Source organism: Dysidea avara, chromosome 7 (assembly GCF_963678975.1).
Source record: "Dysidea avara chromosome 7, odDysAvar1.4, whole genome shotgun sequence".
NCBI lineage: Eukaryota > Metazoa > Porifera > Demospongiae > Dictyoceratida > Dysideidae > Dysidea > Dysidea avara.
This window is the reverse complement of record NC_089278.1, coordinates 18,881,213-18,903,104: the sequence shown is the minus strand read 5'-3', so window position 1 is coordinate 18,903,104 and position 21,892 is coordinate 18,881,213. Positions and strand designations below refer to the sequence as shown.

At 39.1% G+C, this 21,892-nt stretch overlaps 1 protein-coding gene across 2 annotated transcripts in view; it reads left to right on the top strand.

Annotated features, from left to right (window-relative positions):
- LOC136259679 (hemicentin-1-like) overlaps positions 1–21,892 on the top strand; it is a 172,024-nt gene that overhangs the window by 67,979 nt on the left and 82,153 nt on the right. For both annotated transcript variants that reach the window (XM_066053184.1, XM_066053183.1), the window contains exons 29-35: positions 12,466–12,789; positions 12,837–13,151; positions 16,689–17,012; positions 18,342–18,647; positions 20,675–20,998; positions 21,046–21,360; positions 21,554–21,865. In XM_066053184.1, coding sequence (XP_065909256.1) covers positions 12,466–12,789; positions 12,837–13,151; positions 16,689–17,012; positions 18,342–18,647; positions 20,675–20,998; positions 21,046–21,360; positions 21,554–21,865 — 2,220 coding nt within the window. The remainder of the gene's footprint in view (positions 1–12,465; positions 12,790–12,836; positions 13,152–16,688; positions 17,013–18,341; positions 18,648–20,674; positions 20,999–21,045; positions 21,361–21,553; positions 21,866–21,892) is intronic.

Here is a 21,892-nt window from a genome sequence, read left to right as displayed (position 1 = left end):
CCTGCCTGCCTGCCTGCCTGCCTGCCTGCCTGCCTGCCTGCCTGCCTGCCTGCCTGCCTGCCTGCCTGCCTGCCTGCCTGCCTGCCTGCCTGCCTGCCTGCCTGCCTGCCTGCCTGCCTGCCTGCCTGCCTGCCTGCCTGCCTGCCTGCCTGCCTGCCTGCCTGCCTGCCTGCCTGCCTGCCTGCCTGCCTGCCTGCCTGCCTGCCTGCCTGCCTGCCTGCCTGCCTGCCTGCCTGCCTGACCACAGTCAGGCAAACAAAGCAGCACACAGCTACCCTTTTATGCCACAATAACGAACTCATCAGTGGGATATGCCTTTTGGGGTTCCAACAGGTATGTGCTTTCTGCACCTTGTCTTTCCTTTTATCTTCAGTCAGCTAGTCTTCTTCCTTTTCCATGCAATGAAACCATATTGAGGCATTAATTTTTCCAACCAACACTTTCCTTGAACAGCATATTTAGATCTGCAAACTTATTGAAGCGTTTACGCTTGGTAGATACCTGTAACTTCACAACAGGTTCAATGTCACACCTATTTATAAATTAATAATTGCAATCTGGTTGATCAGTAATGATCCAGCACCAGGGTCACATCTCTTAATGATCTATCACACCCCGTTATTATTGTTCTATCTGAATCTAGCACAATGAAATAGTGACATACCAATGAAATAGTGACATGCCCCTGGTAGTGAAAGGCTGTCACAAGATACTCTAATACAGCAGTTACCCTGGTTGAACTGTCACACATGTATATAGCTGTATGCTACAGCAAAAAAACATAATTTAAAATGATGTAGGGTTCCAAGCTGTAAAAAGTAGTGAAACAAGAGATGAATGATGGTATTACAGCATAGCTTAGTGGGAGAATTCCTAGTTTGGCATTGAACAAACTCATTGTTATTTCCTGCCAATGTAGGGATTTTCCCTCTGAGCTATGTTGTAATACCATCATTCATCTCTTGTTTCGCTACTTTTTATTGCTTGGATCCCAAAATTAAATTAATAATTTTTAATAATATTGTATATGATTTCTTCACACTTTAAAGAACATGTGCAAAAACAGAATGTGGACAAAAAATAAGTATAGAAATGGTGATAAAATTATTGTAAGAAGTGAGAAAAATTGAATAGTGAATATGATGATTTGTTATAATTAGTGCTGAAGCGAATAGCAATTTTTACTATTAAAGTGTAGTTTAAAATACCTTTAAACAAAGTTAATGTTGAACTTGATGGCGGCCTCGAGCATTCACTCTAAGACTAATAAGAATCCTAGCACATGCGCAGTAGCACGTGGCATTAGTTGTTAGACAAGTGTTATCAATTGTTATCAAGATGCCTACGAAGGCAGTAGGAAAGAAATCGAAATCGTCCGTAAAGAATGGAACAGGAAGAAACGCTCAGCAGAAGAAGAAATCCCCGCCTAAGAAGCCTCCTGTTAAAAACTAGATCATCCGCTGTCTCGCCCGCCACCGAATCTTCCGCTAAGGCAGGAACGAAGCGGGGAAGACAAGCTGAAAGTCCCGGAGCCCGACGAGAGAAGAGATCAAAGACGCGTCCCTTAACAACTGCTGACATTCTGGACATCGTGTCGGCAGTGGTCAGGGGCATGCTACAGTCTGCGGAGGGAGGCCACCCCAAGTTCCTCTACACGCCAGAAGAGAGCAAGTCGTCACAAGCAGAAGAACACAGATCAGCCTAGCCAAGCAACCCGTCGTCGCGTTACTCGCACAACGCCTACTCCTGAGACGGACGACAGTTCCAACGAAGGTGACGCCGACCACGAGGATTTTGGTAAGTTATGTAGTAGTGTGTGTTATGTCCGTGTAATGTTTCGTTACAAAATAATAAAGTGCACTATGCAAAGCCTTCTTTATAACGCGCACCATGTAAAGGCTTCTTGTAAGGCGCACCATGCACAAGCCTATGCTTTATATGTACACCATACTTTATGTAGCCCGCACCATGTTCTAGCCTTCAGTTAATAGCCATCCTTATTACGCCATGCCTAAGCCTCTTACTGTTCCTCCAAAAAAAAAAAAAAAAGCCTTCCAATTGTAGTATGCACCATGCTCTAGCCTCATTCAAGGGGTATCTCATAATACCATGCCTAAGCCTCTTACTATGTTTACTTAATGCAGGCCATATAATGTTAAAAAATCAGACGTTGTTCAATCCCCACCCCCACCCTTCTCATTGTCTCTTGTGTCCTGTTCTGCAGACGAGTCCACTGATGGCTGTGAACTCCCTCATATCCGGCAGTTGGAAGTCCATCCAGATTCCGATGATCTCCTTAGCATTGACAGCCATGATTCGGATGATACATCCCCTTCGGAGAAGTCATGCCCACTAGTGTTAATAAGTAATGGCCTCCCTCCCATCCCATCCAGACTGATGAAGCGCGTGGAGAATGGATTGTTTGTTGAGATGGCAGAACTTCTGCCAAGCCACCTGGACTTAGCTGACCTCAACATTAATGAAGGGCAGGTTGCATCATGCAAGCGACTTCCTACAGTGACAGATATAATTGATTGGATCCAGTGCTTTGCAGTATATATGGCAATTATTTCCCACCATAAACCCTAGAGAATTGCTGACCTCCTAGGATACCAGAGCCTAATAATTGGGGCATCAATGGACTGTCGCGAAGGCAAGTGGGTTATTTATGATCGTCGCTTTCGCCTAAAAGCATCGGCCTCTCAGAATGCTCTATGGTCTGTTATAGATGTTACACTCTGGAATATGACTTCCCCAGAAAGGGCTATTCAGAGTCGTCAGCAGGCAGGCTCCACCCCCTATGCTTCAAACCTTCCCAATGGTCACAACGCCAATATCAATACCAACCAATTTGCCTGGACTGGAACGAAAATCCTAATGGATGCTCTCGGTCGCCCTGCCGCTTCAAGCATATTTGCTACCGATATGTTCATAATCCCAGAGCCCAAGACAAGAATCACAAGGCCTCCCAGTGTCCATACAGGCAGAAGGACAGGCAGCACAACCAATCTTGACTTGATTGATTTGTTGTTTTTTCCTTTCTTTGTTAACTGACTTTAGGCCAATACTGATAGTAGTTTCTTTTCTTTCCATATGATTTGTTGTGTAATAACACTATTTAGTCAATATAATATTATGCAATATTATGTGTGGTGATAAGTATGCACAATGCTGACAGTCTAATTATCGACACCTTATCCCCTCGCAGTGTTGTCAGAACAACATATTATTGGTGTGCACACTAAGGACTTGCGTTGTAACTACAGTGACTGGATCTCATCTTGGACCAATCACCTGAGCCACCAGCTATCTGATGTCAAAGTACCACCTGTGGCCAGGGCAGTCAACACACCACTAGATGCAAGCAACTGGAAAAAATTGCTGGTAGATCACCCTAACAGACCATTGGTCGACTTTTTTATTTCCGGTATCACAGAGGGCTTTCGCATTGGCTTCAAAGAGCAATTAACTCCATTGAAATCCGTCAAGCAAAATCTGAGTTGTGCTCTTCAACACCCTAACACAGTAGAGAACTACCCTCTTGCCCTAGAGAAGGTTGAAAGCCCCTTCCCCAATCTCTAACCTTTTTGGGAATCTCTCTGGATACTCAACTCATGCTGGCCCGCCTACCTGATAAAAAACTCTCAAGAATCCAGAACGAAGTTTCAGCTTGGCTATCTCGCAGAAAAACACCAAAAAGGGATATCTTATCCCTGGTAGGCTTGCTGCAGCATGCCACTAAGGTGGTAACACCAGGAAGGACCTTTGTGTCCAGAATGTACAGACTAGCAGCTTGCCTCAAAAAATTATCTCACTTTACGCGTCTCACAAGCGGCTTCCACACAGATCTTAGGTGGTGGCACCTCTTCATCACACATTGGAACGGGCTCAGTTTTATCAACGGCTCCACTCCAGACTATATAATTGCCTCAGACACATCAGGGTCCTGGGGCTGTGGAGCAGTATTTGGATTTCAGTGGCTGCAACTAGCATGGTCAAAAGACTGGGCACAAATCGACATACCGTAATGGCGAAGGAGTTAGCACCAATTGTTTTAAGCTGCGCTATTTGGGGACCACTACTATCAGGCAGCAGAGTGGAATTCCACCGTGACAACAGCAGTGTTGTTGACTCCATTACCAAAGGATCCTCAAAGGAAATAATGGTCATGCACCTCTTACGCTGTCTCTGGTTCTTCTCAGCTCATTTTGATATAAAGATCTCAGCTTGCCATATTCCAGGCACGTCGAATACTGCCGCAGACCAGTTATCCAGAAACAGATCAACAGAATTCTTAAAGCTACACCCTCACACCTGCCGCTCCCCTGCATCAATCCTAATGTCACTGTTGAAGCTCATATCACCCCGGAGACAAGACTGGACTTCTCCCTCCTTTCTTCGTCACTTCAAGCGAACCATCAATACACTGCAAGGGTCTCCACCTGCAAGAAATAAAAAACCACATACTTAATGAGCTCACATAAAACAATGCTACAACATAATTGACCACACACTTGTTGTTCAGTGTAATTGATTTATGATTAACTTAGTTGATAATTTATTGCCATTCTTGTTACAAAATCCCAATAGACACTTGCAAACAAGGCCACACATATATACTTAAATTCCATTTGTAGACCTACCAAGGAGTACTCACCTCAACAATCTACTGAACAAAGCCCAAAAGCTACTACATCATGGACTGGCCAAATCCAGCAGAAACACCTACACGGCTGGACAAAGACGATATGTTAACTTCTGCAAAATGGCAAGGATTCACCCGATCCCAACATCTGAGTGCACCCTAACTCTGTTCATATCGCACCTAGCTACCTCCAACATCTCGCAGGGAACTATCAAGGTGTATCTATCAGCAGTTAGACACATGCATGTATGCAAGGGGCTTCATAACCACTTCAACCGCCAAATCACTCCTAGGCTCCATCTCATCTTAAGGGGAATCAAAAAGCACCAAGCAGGCATGCACTGAGGAAAAACCCGACTGCCGATTACCATCCAGATGCTCTATAACATAAAAGCCCTCCTATCAAAGAAACCTCCTTCCTATTATAATACCACACTCTGGGCTATGTGCTGTCTTGCCTTTTTTTGGGGTTCTTAAGAGTCAGCGAGTTTACAATTCCTACAGAAGGCTCCTATGATCCATCACGACACCTATCTCTCAAGGATATTACAGTTGACAACAGGAAGAAACCCCGTCTCCTGCAACTGTCCCTCAAAGAATCCAAAACAGACCCATTCAGGCAGGGTGCCAAGGTGCACATGGGTGCCACAGATAGCTTGGTATGTCCAATAAAAGCAATGATTTCATACCTCGGCAGAAGGAGTGAACAACCAGGCCCACTCTTCATCACTGAAGAAGGAAATGGCTGGACGGGAGCCATGTTTCGTGCAGGCCTCCAGTCCCTGATGGTCAGCCTCAAACTCGATAAGCGCCGCTATAACTCACATAGCCTTCGGATTGGGGCAGCAACGTCTGCCTCTCTAGCCAAACTGCCAGACTCTCACATACAAATTCTTGGCCACTGGAAAAGCAACGCATTTAAAAGGTATATCTGACCTCCTCCCAGTGAGGTAGCAAATATGTCCAAGATCATCGCAGCTGGTCATCACTGACTCCTTTTTGACAACCTCAGCATGTAATTGGTGTATTTATATGTACTAAGGACTGTCTACTAGTACTGCATATGTCATATTGATAGTGTTGTACAGTCACTTAATGTTGCTACCGTGCTTGTCTTGACACTACCGCAAAGTGGCTTCACGCTATAACGGTTGACCTACACAATTTGTTGGCATGCACACCTGCCATAAGTGCTGTTCCCAAACAGCCGGTATCTCCAAAACACATAATCTAGATACTTGGATGAAAGGTCTCTCCCCCCACCCACCTGTGTGCCTGGTGGGGGGGGGGGGGGGGGGGGGCTCACCTTTCTATGGCTTAAAGGAAGGCCTTTGGTGCATAGAATGCCTCTAGGCACCAAAGTCCTTCCCTGCCCAAGTATCAGCACATCTGGAAAATAAAAATATAAGACCCGGTAGGCAATTGATCCCAAAAAGAAATCTTAAGACAGAAAATTCTTTAAATCAAACCCAGCAACCGGGACCAGGTACACATACCAAAACCACCACTACCAACAACAGTTGGTCGGTGGCGAAGAGCGACCAGTGCTGCACCTCCCTGGACATGTCAAAGGTTAGTCAAGTAATTAATATTAAATAGTTGTGAACAAAACGACCGAATATTCTTATACTTCTATTGAATAAGTACTAAAACCTTTTGTTAGGGAGTAAAGTAAAGTCTAAGAGCTATTTCTATCTTTTCTAAAATAGAATTTTTACAGCATATCATTCACAATCTTAAGTTTCAAGGCTGGCTTTTCCATCTAAATACAGTGTAACAAGTTGATGTTGTGCTACTTCTAAAAACCAGGCGCCATGCAGCTAGCTAACTCATCTGGAATTAACTATAGACAGTATATACTACTATCAATTAACTAACTATGTATTACTACTTTACAATAGGGTAGTTTTGGATTGTGCAATAATATTATTAGCTAATTCTCGTATTTTGTAATTCATGAAATATTTGTAATTCGTTAAATTACGTTGCTATGCACTGCTAAGGAAGCGTTTGTTAAACAAACCGCTTTTACCAACGTATTACACACAAAACTATCTTCTAAACTGTTTTATAGTGTGACTAACGTGTTTTTTCCCACAAATTCTCTCGACAAAGCCTCAAAGCTGCTCTTCATTTTTGTTCACGTACGTAAGGGATACGCCCCCTTTCAACTCGAAGCGATAGGCTATTCCTGGTAGTGTACGAGGCATGCACCGTTGTTTTTCAGTTGCTAAATGCCTGAAAACCTCAAGGAGAAGGTAGTCTGAGGAAAGTCACCACACCTGTATTTCAGTCCACCGAAAAGAAACCACCTCAGAGCAAAGTTCACCTGTGCAGAAGTTTAATACAGACTTCATTTCACTTTTACTTCTTACGTAAAAGCTGCTTTTACCGTTATTAAACGATTTTGCTCACGTGGGTACGTACGGACAAACATAGATAGGTAGATAGGTAGATAGGTACACACACACACTTTTACGAAAACAATTTCAGTAAACCAGGCACACGCCCACAGCCAGCCTTCGGCCGGCTGTGGGCGTGTGCCTGGTTTAAAAAGTGCTACCAATTATTCAAATAGTGTGTTAATGAATCAAATAGTGTCATGCTGACCGAATAGTCAAATAACCAAATAATTGTTTCAGCACTAGTTACAATAGTTATTGGAATGTATCATATTACTTTATAGTGGGATTTTTGGAGGGAGAAGTTTTCCATGGATTGCCACCATCTAAAATTTTGAGTAGGGAAAGTTTTGCTTCTTCAAGATCTTTTATGCATTTTTATAATATTCAAACTATGTCATTCTGATCCAGCTGCAGATTTTGAGGGAAAAATTTTTGTAGATAGCTGCCAATCCATAAAATCGCAAGGAGTCTATATGCATGCATGTATGTGTGTCTGTCCACACACCTGTGTGTGCAAACAAGCTTCAAGCTACAAAGAAATATAAGCCTTCAATCTATTAATGAAAGCTATTTGTGGAATGTATTTAAGGTTCACATCTCACTTCAAAGGGCAGAGAAGGTGTATGCATTAATGACAAACAGAGGTAGTGTATATCAAAAATTATACTACCTCTGTTTTTTGTTAATGCATTCCAGGCATTCCCAGAACTCACCAGATTTATTTGATGAAACTTTGTTATCTACTGCTATAACATAGTGATACTTAATAGGATCAATTGTGGATTTTAGCTTAAGCAATGTAAATAGTTTGTTGATAACAGACACCTGGTATGATGTCATCCATAGCGTGGGGATATGTGGATTTAGCCATCAGCATTGTAAACATATCCACAACTTTAGTTTATTCATGACTACTAAAGTAATCATTGCCCAGTTGTTTTGTGTATCTGTAACGATGTATCAATGTTCAAACTTAACTTTCAACTCAAACATAAATGTGTTCTAAAGAAAAAGTTTTACTGGACTATGTAATAAACCTGCACCAATCATCTAGTTATCACAGAAACAGAATCTATTTGTGAGTTCCCATTTCATGATATTCACATCGTACTATAAAATGCACAATAAAAGTGCTAGAATTTTAAATTGTACTCAGTGCATGTTTTATACCGTTGTACAGGAAAATCTGGTTATAGCCATGAAAGGGATAATTATTGATGAGCTCACATATTGGTTTCCTGTGCTTGATCGTGTGCACGCAATCAAAACTTTCTGCATGCCCATGTCATTTCACTTCATCACCTTGCTCTTCACCATGTTATTCACCATGATATTCCTGATATGGTGATACCAAACATTGCTTGATTTAGTAATAGTTCACTGCTAGACTTCCCAAAGAAAGTAGCTCTTACATTATTGCCTGCCTTTATTCTTTGCTCACTATATCACCTATATCAACATCATGCATGCTTCATCCAACAGCACTAAACTAGACTGAGCATGTGATGGGAGTTGGTATACAGAAGATCATGTGACTATATACAAAATATATCCTGATAAGCAAAAAATTCAGTTAAAATTTGATGAACACAGTGTCATTGTTTTATGGTTTCATATCACAAATACTTTCCGTCTTGGTTTAACATAAAACTAATGTTTTTCTTGTAATTCAAAGTTACGCATTTCTCCATATTTAATTTAGCACACTACTTTGTTAAGGAAACAGGCCTGTGCAATCAATAGATGTAATCCAAGCAGCCAAACTGTGAAAATATGATCATTGAAGCCATATCTTGGCTGCCAGCTTTGATATCACAATTTTTGGACGCTACCATTTTTTAAATTTGTTTACAAGTAAGCAGAAGAGCCAGATTTTAAGTGATATTTGTACTATATTAAAATTAACTTTTGAACTTTATATTAGTTGTTTTATGTCACATGACTGTATGACGGCATTTAAAATGAGCTTGTTACATACATGTATGGTTGGTTTTCATAATATTAACTCATTATATTTAAACAGATTTCCACTGAGGTTTATAACTTGATAGTGCACCAACACATGCAACATAAGCAATTTAACTGGACAACAAATTGTACTGTTACCAACTACTTTATTATAAAGTATATTGATCACATGACTCTCGTGTATGTTTGGTTCATAGCGTATTTTATTTGATGATTTTTTTGTAGTACTCTAATAGAGCACACATTTCTTGTGGGCATTTCTATTACAACGCACAAAGAATGTTATAGAATAATCTAGACTTTTCTTTAGAAATACACCAATATAAATATCAGTATATTGATATCAGTATTGATACTGCGATATTGGTATTGGTAGAAAGTTGACTATTTAGCAGATATTTCACTCAAGTACAATAATCATTCAGTCATTTGTATGCTTGATCTTGCAGCACTGTTGGTAGATCATGACTGACTGTTTTAAGGGTTTTGATTGCCAAGTTAAGCTACTTTTTTATGCTCGGACCTTTTCATCACATCTTTTTCACAATTTTTTCACAATTTTTTTTCTTTGTATGTACAAAAATGTTTTGGCAACCACCCTTTCAGTTTTTTATCACAATATTTTATCATTTATTGTAGTGTCCATACTGAAAACATTGGTTTTGGAATTGGTAATTTTGAGGCTTATATGTCAGTTATCAGTATAATGGTTTTTGTATTGGTGCACCTCTAATTTCCATTGATAGATCAATCTATGAAATTATCAAAATTTACCATTCTGGTGTAGTTAACTAGAACTTTCGTTTATAAAGTAGAAATTAAGTGAGATGAACAGCTGATAGCAGTGGCAGAGTAGTAAAGGTTTTGGATTACAATTGTGGAGGTCCTTGGTTCGAACCCTGAATAATTTTTTGACATTTTATGTGTACGTTTTTTTTTTTATTCCTTGATGACTGTTCTATTAGAGCATCTCAATCGTGTTTGTTTCACATGTTTTTTTAATATATATCTCCTTAGCTAGTATTCTCAGTACTTTCAAATAACAGAGGACCCATGTTATAATGGTCAGCCTATCTGCATACTGAGTTTAAAGTTGTTTCTGTTAGTAGTTTACCCTGTACGATCACACTTGCAAATTTTGAAAATTAGTTGTAATAATTATTAATTAACCCCCTCAACGCCAAATTTGTAGAGGCTCCAATCTACTGCTACTAAATAATAGTTAGACACCAAGACCAAGGGAACTAAGCGATTTAGTAACCCTGAAGACCAAAGGCTGTAGCGTCCCGAGCGTAGCGAGGGCACTACTAAGGGCTAGAGGGGTTACTAAATCGCTTAGTTCCCGTTGGTCACGGTGTCTAACTTATTTAGACTATGGTTCAAAGTACATACCTTTATAGCCAGAGCATTAGGGTGGGATGAAAGAGCAATGCAGAGCAGCAGAATGGTTTCTTCCTGTTGTCCTTACAGCGCCCACAAAAATAATTATTCGACCGGTAACCAGAGTAACGGCTAGAGCTTTAGTAGATACGCCGCTTAGTCTACTATGTCTCCAGAATTATTCGCAGATCACGGAGAAGAATTGTATTACAGTATTATCAAGTACTCCAGTGTACCTTTCGTGTTGTAATTATTTTTCACGTACAAAATTGCCTGAGGGCGGGTTACTAAATGAACATGTGTAGGTGACTAAATGAGCATGTCAGGTGACTAAGTGATTTAGTAACCCTCTAAATGAGCTATATCATAGTCTAAACTGCTATAACTTACACACCATACCATATAATCCCATAAAACTATATATCAAATTACTCGCTATAGAACAAGGATTTTAATTATGAAGTTGTTTACACAAGAGCAACCACAAATCCATTATATAACATTAAAGTACGAAAATCAATCTAAGTGAAACCAAATGTGAAATTTCACTACTTTACTGGCTAGCATTGTGTAAAATAATACAATAAACATCACTAACCTGTTTACAATTGAAGCGATTATCTTTGAGTCAGGTTTTCCAGCATTTGAGCAAGTACGCATGTGCATACAAGCACGAGGTCACTGTTTCGAGACATACAAAAGTAGTAATACGCCACTCCAATCTATATAATCCCTTTCCTTACTGTTTCTCTTTATTAGTAGTGCCATTATGACGTTGAAGAATTGTCTACAATGCTTGTTATCGACGTTCCGAAAGTATGTGATTGCATCATCTAACCATGCAATAGTGCATGAGAGACCGGTTATCCCTGTTCCTATTCACTTAAGGACGTTCCCACTACAGGATAAGTGCAGGGGCTACTAAAACGCTTGACTGAAGTTACAAAGTGTTTAGAATGTGATGCTACAGGCATTTATAATCGAAACTGCCATGTGGTGGTGAGAGGGTTAATTAATTCACTTCGAATTTTGCTAACATTCTTTCTAAATTATTTTATTACAAAATTGTAACTACAAAGTTGCAGCTGCTTATGGTCAACTGTGGTAATGATCTCTGCCTAGACACTATTGCATTCAAGTCTTAATTCAGCACAGTACATATTCATATTTATTACATTGGCCTGAAGAGTAATATCATACAGTATTAGGGATCATGAAGAACTGGGGTTTTCCAGCCAAAAATATCACCCTAAAACCATATTCAATTTCCACTTGACAACATTGGTTAGGCATAGGAAAGCTTAAAAATGGCTTCAAACTAACCCCAATCCTTCCAAAAAGTTTCTCTGGAATTAAATTTTTTTTTTATTTAACAGCATTTTATGCTGACTGACTGACTGACTGACTGACTGACTGACTGACTGACTGACTGACTGACTGACTGACTGACTGACTGACTGACTGACTGACTGACTGACTGACTGACTGACTGACTGACTGACTGACTGACTGACTGACTGACTGACTGACTGACTGACTGACTGACTGACTGACTGACTGACTGACTGACTGACTAACTGATTCCTCCAGCCTAGCATAACTTGACAATGGGGATAAAGCTTTCTTCACTGTTTGACATCAGTTCATCCCAAGATGTGTCCCTTCACCAACCACAGTGCAGTACGTACAATACATGCATCATAGACTTGCCTTTGTCCTCCTTTGTGTTCCAGTTCTTTTTGGTGACAATGCAAGGTGTTGATTCATGATAGCGTGATGTGGCTTCCTGTAGCTGTGTTGGCTATTATGCTTATTGCCTTTTTAGGGATTTAGTGTCCACTAGTATATCTGCAGGTGTAAGCAGCCTTCCTCATTTCACCACTTTTAGTTGTTCCCTTGTTTCACTACCTTTTCTCCTTTGATCCCTAATCCAGCTTAAAATCCCTCTACTTGTAATTATACATCCATGGTTATAAATAGATAGCTTTCCAAGTTTTAGTAGTATGAGCTGTAGTGGTGTACACTATGCCATCAAAATTTCCCTGAATTTTATAATTTTTTCCACAGTTCCTCCTCCTGCTGTCACCATATCACCACCTGGTCCCATACAAGGAGTTATGGTGGGTAGTCCCCAAATGATCCAGTGTACAGTGAGTACAGTTAGTGGAGTGGAGTCCAGTTCAGTAATGATCAGTTGGATGGGACTTGGAGGAGACACTATTACAAATGACAGTAGAGTGACCATCAACCCAACCACTTCTAGTGGTAACAATTACACTAGCAGTATCCAGTTTATGTACCTGATGGAGGGAGATGAAGGTACATACATGTGTAATGTGATGATACTGGAAACTAGTGGATCATCATCAGTTGTACTGGAGACACTTACTAGTAAGTCATACATGTATTTGATATTTGTTTACCCCTCAATGTTGTAGTACCCACTCCTAGTGTGACTGTCACTGCCCCTAATACTCAGACAGTTGGTCAACCACTAACACTAACATGTAATGTAACTACTGTGAGAGGTATCACCAGTAGAGTGGATATTGTATGGACAAGAGGCAATGTCAATCTGAGGACAGTGGCTAATATCTCAACAACTACTGAGCATGCTTCATTTGTGTACATAGACTATTACACAATTCCATCATTAAGCATAAGTGATGATGGTAGAGGATATGAATGTAGACTGATAGTCCATACATCTCCAGTGATTATAGTCAATGATACCATCAGACTAGATGTAACTGGTAAGTTTCATCTACTTTATGATTTTGTGTCTGTCAGTATCAACAAGCATAAGGAAAAATTATGAACTTTAAGTTCGATTAGGGATCACAGAAAAAATGTAGAGAAGCAAGGGAGGTTGCCTACACTTGCAGATAAATTATACCAGTGGACATTAATCCCTACTTCAATGTATGCCCATGATTGAATTAGTGATTAAATGTCTACTAGTAGATCTGCAGGTGTAGGTGAGTCCCTACTTGTTTGTATGATCCCTGATCAAACTTAAAATTCATAATTTTTCCTGTATTTGTTTTTTTTTTACCTGTTTGTAATGTTATTATGACTGGTGAAATGTGCATAATGCATCAAAAAAAAGAATGGCGCCTGAGTTTTCATCTGAACGCATTTCCCAATTATAGATTACTAACTCAAAAGTGAAGTGGCCATTATGCTTCACTTTCAGCTATTTCCAGCCTGTTACACAGTTCTACAAATGAAGAACAGTAGGAGAAAGACCTCTGCAATCAATCCAGTCACCACGGAAAATACAGACGATTCACATGTACAAACATAGGAAAGCCATTGCTACTGTGAATTTGACACCTAGGGCTATCAGCAAAAGAAATGGAGGACAAAGGTAAGTGTGCATTGTACATACTGTGGTATGTGAAGCGACGTAAACAGTAAAAAATCAAGCCTATAACCTTATCCGTTTTCAAATTACACTTGTCTGAAGGCATGAGGCAAGCAGGCAGTAGAAAATTCCACTGAATAAAAAACAAATTAAAAATTTGTAGCAATCTAGTAATAGTTAAGGTCATACTGAAGGAACTTTTGGGCTTGGTTTTGCCTAATCAATACTGCCAAGGTGTCAGGACGGTATTGTGAATCTGGTTTTTGGATGATATTTTTGGTCAGAAAAGCCAAAAATCATGATCCCAATATACAGTACCACTGTACTGTATGATATTTCACAATATTTGTGACCAAACGAAATGGTGGATTTGCACATAAATCAAAATAGATAAACCAGCTAACATCAGTAGGTTAAATGCTACTGTGATTACTGCAAGAACAGATATAATTGTGTAGAAAGGTTTCAGACTGGACTTTCCACATTTAAGTACTTGTTTTTTTTCTCCTATAATTTGGGTTTCTCTACAGGGGGATTTAAAATGTAGCTGATCTTTCTACAGGTGGCTTGTTTCTAGCTGATCTCTTTACAGGGTGACTTGTTTCTAGCTACAGGTGGACTTGAACTCTCTACAGGGTGACTAGAAATGTACGTGTAGCTGAACTCTCTACAGAGTGACTTGAAATGTAGTTGAAATCTTGTGTCTGGCTGATCTCTCGACAAGGTCTGCTGATCTCTCCACAGAGCGACTTGTTTCTAGCAGGCAATCTCTCTACAGGATTGTTTCTAGCTGAACTCTCTGCAGGGTGACTTGAAATGCAGTCGTACTCTCTACAGGGTGACTCGATCAAGTTGATCTCTCTACAGGGTAACTTTGTTTCTAGATGTACTCTACAGAGTGTACTACAGCTAATCTTTCTACATGGTGATTTGTTTCTAGTTGAACTCCCTACAAGGTGACTTGATCAAGCTGATCTCTGTACAAGGTAATTTGTTTCCAGCTGATCTCTCTACAGGGTTACTTGTTTGTACAGTAGCTGATCTCTCTTCAGGGTGACTGTTCTATTATAGTGACTGTTCTAATAGAGTATCTTGGTCTCGCGTTTGCTTGGATTTTGTGTTGTAACTCTGTGGCTTTAAATCTGATTCTTCTAAACTACTGACTACCTTTATAAGGTGATTAATCCATCTGTACACCAGTTTTCAAATCATTCCATTGAGTGGTTTGTCTAGTAGGCATAGTTTTTTTTAATTAGCTAATGTCGATTGTGTAATTGTTACACACTGTTGATTATTTCACTGTATCTTCATGGTCTTTAGCTCGACTTCTTTTAAACCATAAAAGGTTTGAGGTTCAATAGTTAACCTATCCCCCATAAATGGTTTACCTTGTAGGTGTGACAATGTATGTGAGAAAAGGGATCTTATAACCTTTCCACATTTCCAAGTTTGACGAGTCATAACTCATCATGTGTTTAACTTATTGTCTTACAATTACATCCAGGAATAGTGCTATGTTAGCAGTGTAAAGTGATCAAATTTCAGGGTGGTACCATACTCTCAAGTCAGGTTATGGATTGCCAAGTACATGGAATTAGAAAGGCTATAAGACCCTTTTCGCAGATCCGGTCACACATTGGTGTTATTTTTCGTGAATAAATTGTTAATAATGTCTTGACTGCTTATCATATTGCAGACAAACTTGGTACCAAAATGCACCTTTATACTCCCTTTATGTGTGCCAAATTTCAAGGTAATCAGATATCACGTTTGTGTTTTATGGCAACTTTTGTAAGTGTGTGAAAAGACAAAGAAGAAAAAGAATAAAAACCAATCCAATTTTTGAAGTCTCATATCTTAGGAATGATTGAAGCAGTCTTGTTGAGATTTGTTATGTGGAGTACTGATGTGGCAAGCAAAAATTGTCTTATTTCATGAAGACAACACGGTGCGGAGTTATGAATGCACATTTTCTTTCTTCCTGTCAATATACTCATGGTGTGGCATGTTGGCTTCTTGGGCCACATGACAAACTACTATATGTATTGATATGTTTTTGGTCTCTTATGATGAATTTTGTGACAAATTTTCACTTCAACTTTACTAACTTTATTTTAAATACAAAGTTGTTTGTTTATATTTTCAAACCAGGTGTGGGCACGCGTCTGGTTTACCGAAATTATTTTCCAAAAAATGTTTGTTTTATGTGTGTATGTATATATGTATGTATATATGTATGTATGCTTGTATATTTGTTTGTCTTTCCACACCCACATGAGCAAAGTTGCTTATGCTAAAAGCAGCCTGTGTATGTGAGAAATGAAGGCTGCACAGAACCAATATATACCTTTCTGGTAGTAAACTTTCACTATGAGGTAGTTTATTCGTGCCAGCTTGAAAAATGGATGAAATAACTGCCTTTCACAATGGGCGTAGTACAACCAAAACACAGTGTATCCGGTTTCTTAGACTACAAGAAATAACAAATTTCTTTGAAGAGATAGGCAGTGTATCCTGTACTTATGCAAATGAAAATGAAGGGCAGCCTTGAGGCTTTCCCCAAACAGTTTACAGGAGAAAACATGATAGACACACTTTAAACAGTTGGAAAAGTACTTCTGTGCATAATAATTGGGGTTTAAAGTGGTTTGTTAGAGTTATGCTTTCTTAGCAGTGCATAAACAATGTATTGAATTACAATAATGAATTATGAAATATACTAAACTACAGTAATTGCAAATCTAATTATCTAGATGAATTGATAATAGCAATAGCATGAATATGAATTATATTATAAATGGCTGCTTAACTACCTATTTAGTTAGAATGGACTGCATAGACACCTGATTTTTAGAAGTAGCATAACATCACTTGTTCTCTACACCTTCAACCTGTGTCATTACTTATCAATGTTTCTGTACAGTTCCTGATCTTCCTGTCACCATATCACCATCTGGTGCTATAGTGGGAGCTATGGTGGGTAGTCCCCAAATGATCCAGTGTACAGTGAGTACAGTTAGTGGAGTGGAGTCTAGTTCAGTAATGATCAGTTGGATGGGACCTGGAGGAGACACTATTAAAAATGATAGCAGAGTGACCATCAACCCAATCACTTCTGATGGTAACAATTACACTAGCAGTATCCAGTTTACATACCTGATGGAGGGAGATGAGGGTACATACATGTGTAATGTAACAATACTAGAAAGCAGTACATCAGCATCAGTTGTACTGGAGACACTTACCAGTAAGTCATACCATGTATTGGATGTCTGTAACATTAAGCTCTGCGAACGAGTGCAACCTTTAATAGCCAGGTAGTTGGTGGCTAATGATGGTTGCAGTGATGTTAATTGCAGTCAATTTTAATATTGAATCATCATATCCTTAAGTCTTTTGCAGGCACATTTTGGGATTTTACCCTTAACAGCTTAGTAGAGACCTACCCAACAATGTTGGGTGTCTGCTAGAGCATTGCCATTACAAATCACCATAGAAATATTGTAAAGTTACTTTTAATTTATTGTGATCTTGAAAAATAGCAAAACAAAAAATATTGACATTTCCTTTAACTTCTTTACATGTGTTAAATTATAATGAAATGTTTGTGTGATTTATAACGATTTAGTAAGTTTGCAAAAAGGAAAAGAATATTTTTTTAACAAAGGAAAGGAATAATGATGGGTTTTGAGGGCTTCTATATCAAGGAAATGTCATTCAGATTTGCTATGTGGACTACCAGGCACAATGCTAGTGGTGGGGGTTTACAGGTTTCCAGCATAGATATAATAACGCTTACTAGGATTGGAAACAGAAGTTGCGCATGTGATAATTTTATATTAAAATGGGGAGTAAATCCCTTTTAAGTTATCTGTGTTTCACTTTCTTTAGTTCTGAGTGTAGCAGACTGCTTCATACAGCACATACAACAGACTTTCTCGAAAGTATTACATTTTTAGAGTGTAGAAATAACCAGTATTTTAATATCATCACTGAGAGTTGAAGCTGGAATTGTATCAGGCTGTGTCAGCCATAACTAAGTGTACAGCTGCATTGGAACACCCATAGATAACTAAGTTAGGCCATTTTTTGAATGCAAACTATAACTTTCATAAATTGCTTCACTTTGTCATAAATCAGCTAACTTTTCTTCAAGGGTATTAAGCACCACTAAAAAACAATTACCATTTTTTCACAATAATTTTTGAAATTATTTGCTAAAGTTTCAGATTTATTATTAGGGAAATCTTTACTCATAGATGGCTAGCTACACTATAATAGGCTGTAGTTACCATATCTCAGGGTGAACCTGACTGTTTTCAAATGTGTCAAAAGGGGTGACCATGACTATGCACTTGAGTAGAGCGACTGCTATTCTACTTTGGAGTGAAAAACTGTAACTCTAAAGCCACCCTGTGGATTACTAAAAGTGAAGGGAATAAGTGTAAAATTCATCCAATAGGAGAAATGAGTACAATGTTACGAACTCACACTTGTATGGTAAGCCAGCTTTCTTGACCACACAACACACTAAGTATACACTAATGTCTTTTTTTGTTTACCCTCAATGTTGTAGTACCCACTCCAACTGTGATTGTCACTGCCCCTAATACTCAGACAGTTGGTCAACCACTAACACTAACATGTAATACAACTACTGTGAGAGGTATTACCAGTAGAGTGGACCTGGTATGGAGGAGAGGTAACAACATTGTAAGGACAACAGAAAATTCTACTATGGATAGTTCACTAATCTACTCAGACACTTATACTATTTCATCATTAAGAACAGAAGATGACAACAGATTGTATGAATGTAGAGTTGTAATCCACACATCTCCAGTCATCATGGTCAATGATACTACCAGACTGGATGTGATTGGTATGTGCTTGTTACTATGTATATTTCACTGATGAACCTGTTCACTATTTGTGGTAGTCTAAGAGGCCAGCTCCTTAGCTTTTAAGCTGTTAAATGCCTATTATAAACCATTGGAAAGGTATTAATAATTTGTTTACTTTCTAATAGAACACAAAAACTAGCATCTTTCACACTGATACTTTCATACTTACATATACAAGACTAGTTATATTCCATAATTTTACAAATTTTAAACCAAGTATATGCCCACAGCCAACAGCCAGCCAGCTGTGGTGCACATCTGGTTTCCTGGGACTGTTTTCTGTATATTGTGTGTGTGTATTATATGTATGTACATATCTATGTTTATTTTTACATCACCACTTGTGCCTCAAAGAAAATTTATGTTAAAAGGAGCCAGTGTGAGCACTCGATAGACCCTGTATTACATTCACAGACAGATAAACTTTACTCTAGCAGAAGTTAACATGTTCAGTTTTCAGCTTTTTAATGACTTGGCACAGCTGGGAAACGGCAGTGATTGATAATGTCGAGCCGGGTTAGCAGTATGGTGTCACAGCAGTGCAAAGAACACGTGTGTCAAAGAAACAGCTTGTGTGGATTTATACAATGGGAACGAGTTGTCACAAGTTATGCCTTCAGTGGTGCAACAGTAGCATGAAAAACAGGCACAGTTTCTAATATGGACCACACCCACATTACACATAGCGAAAAATAATGTTCTACAAGGAAGCTTACCTAGTTAGGTCTTGGTAAAGTCCATCCATAGTTTAATAATAACGAAAACAGCCATAAAACACTCTAGAAACAGATGGCGGCTTAACAGAATTTTCTGTGATATTTTAGATTTCTCCATTCATCATGACAAACATATGTACAATGCCAGATTGTATATCCCATAATTGAATTCTTTTAGGTATGCCTATAAAATTAATAGAGTGGTTAACCTCATGTTGGCCTGGGTGACTGGTCACCCACTGCAGGCTATCAGCCTGATTATGCTCGGAGGGAGCATTGCAAATCAATGATCGAAAGTGAGATTTGTGATGCTTGAGGTATTTTCTGCTAGCAGGTTTCTAACCATTTTAAGAACCCGCTAGCAGGTCTCTTAGTGGATTTAAAGACTGATGTCTTCAGACAAGCTTAACTCAATAACGGCTAAGGCTATGGGCTTGAGTTTTTCACTGTTCGATGTCGCTTCAGCCTGAAAGGTGCCTTTTGGCATACCACAGTACGTACAATGCATTCTTCATGGACTTACCAGTGTCCTCTTTTGTGTCCCATTCATCTTTGCTGACAGCGAAAAGTGTTGATATAGCAATAGCACATGATGGCTTCCTTTTGTAGTGGAAGTAGTCCGTATTTGTCACAGTGGCTATTTTAATAGCGGAAGTGCTTTTCAAACAGTTCTTGATTCGTACCGCTGTGTAACGAGTTGAACAAAGCTAACAACAAAGCATAATGGATACTTCACTTTTCAGATGATAATTGATATAACTGGGGCATGCAGCACTAGTTCTTTCTTTCGGTATGCATGAATTGCAGAGGTGTTTTTTGAACAGTTTTTGATTCAAAATGCTGCGTAACGGGTTAAACATAGCTGGCAACGAAGTGTAATGGATACTTCACTTTTCAGATGATAATTAGGGAATGTGGCACCATTCAGATGCAGTGTGAGTGGGTTCACCAGTCATAATTTTTATTTACAAAAAAGTTAACAAACAAGTACACAGAAAAAGTTGGAATTTTCAACTAAAGTAGGGACCATAGTACATCAATAAAAAGTACTGAAACAAGCCGGAGCAGTGCACGATATTAAATCACAGTAAAACAATCAGAAGTGTTATATCCCTACTGTGCTCAAGATACACTCACAGTAGGGATATAGCACTTCTTATTTTTTATTGTGATTTAATATCGTGCACTACTCCAACTTGTTTCAGTACTTTTTATCAATGTGCTATGGTACCTACTCCAGTTGAAAATTCCAAATTTTCTGTGTACTTGTATGTATTGTATCCTCACAGTTCCTCCTCCTACTGTCGCCACATCACCATCTGGTCCCATACAAGGAGCTATGGTGGGTAGTTCCCAAATGATCCAGTGTACAGTGAGTACAGTTAGTGGAGTAGAGTCCAATTCAGTAATGATCAGTTGGATGGGACCTGGAGGAGACACTGTTACAAATGACAGTAGAGTGACCATCAACCCAACCACTTCTAGTGGTAACACTTATGCTAGCAGTATCCAGTTTACATACCTGATGGAGGGAGATGAGGGTACATACATGTGTAATGTGATGATACTGGAAACTAGTGGATCATCATCAGTTGTACTGGAGACACTTACTAGTAAGTCATACATGTATTTGATATTTGTTTACCCCTCAATGTTGTAGTACCCACTCCTAATGTGACTGCAACTGCCCCTAATACTCAGACAGTTGGTCAACTACTAACACTAACATGTAATGTAACTACTGTGAGAGGTATCATCAGTCAAGTTGATCTTTTGTGGAGTAGAGATAGCATGATATTGATTAAGAGGATCAACATGTCACTAATCATGGAGAGCAGTTTGCTACTATTGACAGATACTTACATCATCTCACAACTAAATACAACTGATGATGGCAGAGGATACCAGTGTGAGGTGGTAATCAACTCTAGTCCACTAGTAATGGCTACTGGTAGTGTTACACTGGATGTGATAGGTATACTTTTTGATAATTTATGCTATGTGTAATAGTTTAACTTGTCACGATTTTTAACTAGCTGGTTTTGAGAGGTGGTCTGTTGTTCTTTGATTTTATACATAAATTCTTTGTAATACGTACATGTTGTGTTACTCCAAGTATCATAGCATTGCTTTGAGTATTAATATGGCATTTGTGATTCTTTTTTCAGTTCCTGAGCCATCTGTCAGTATAACACAGTCAATGGAAGGTGCAGTTATTGGAGAAAACCACAATGTAACCTGTACAGTTACAGTAACTAATGGAATATCACCATCAGCTGTAATGATCAGTTGGACTGGAGGCAGTTCATTTTCTGATTCTCCACGAGTCACTGTATCTGATCAGACTAATATTGGGGTAGTGTACACAAGAACAGTGGCGTTTTCACCACTGCTCAATGCTGATGGTGGAAAATACACTTGTACTGTATCAGTGACTGGTTTTGATGAGGCTAATAGCTCAAGTAGTGTGATAGTAGCCGGTAAGGAAGTAAGAGAGTGGACACATA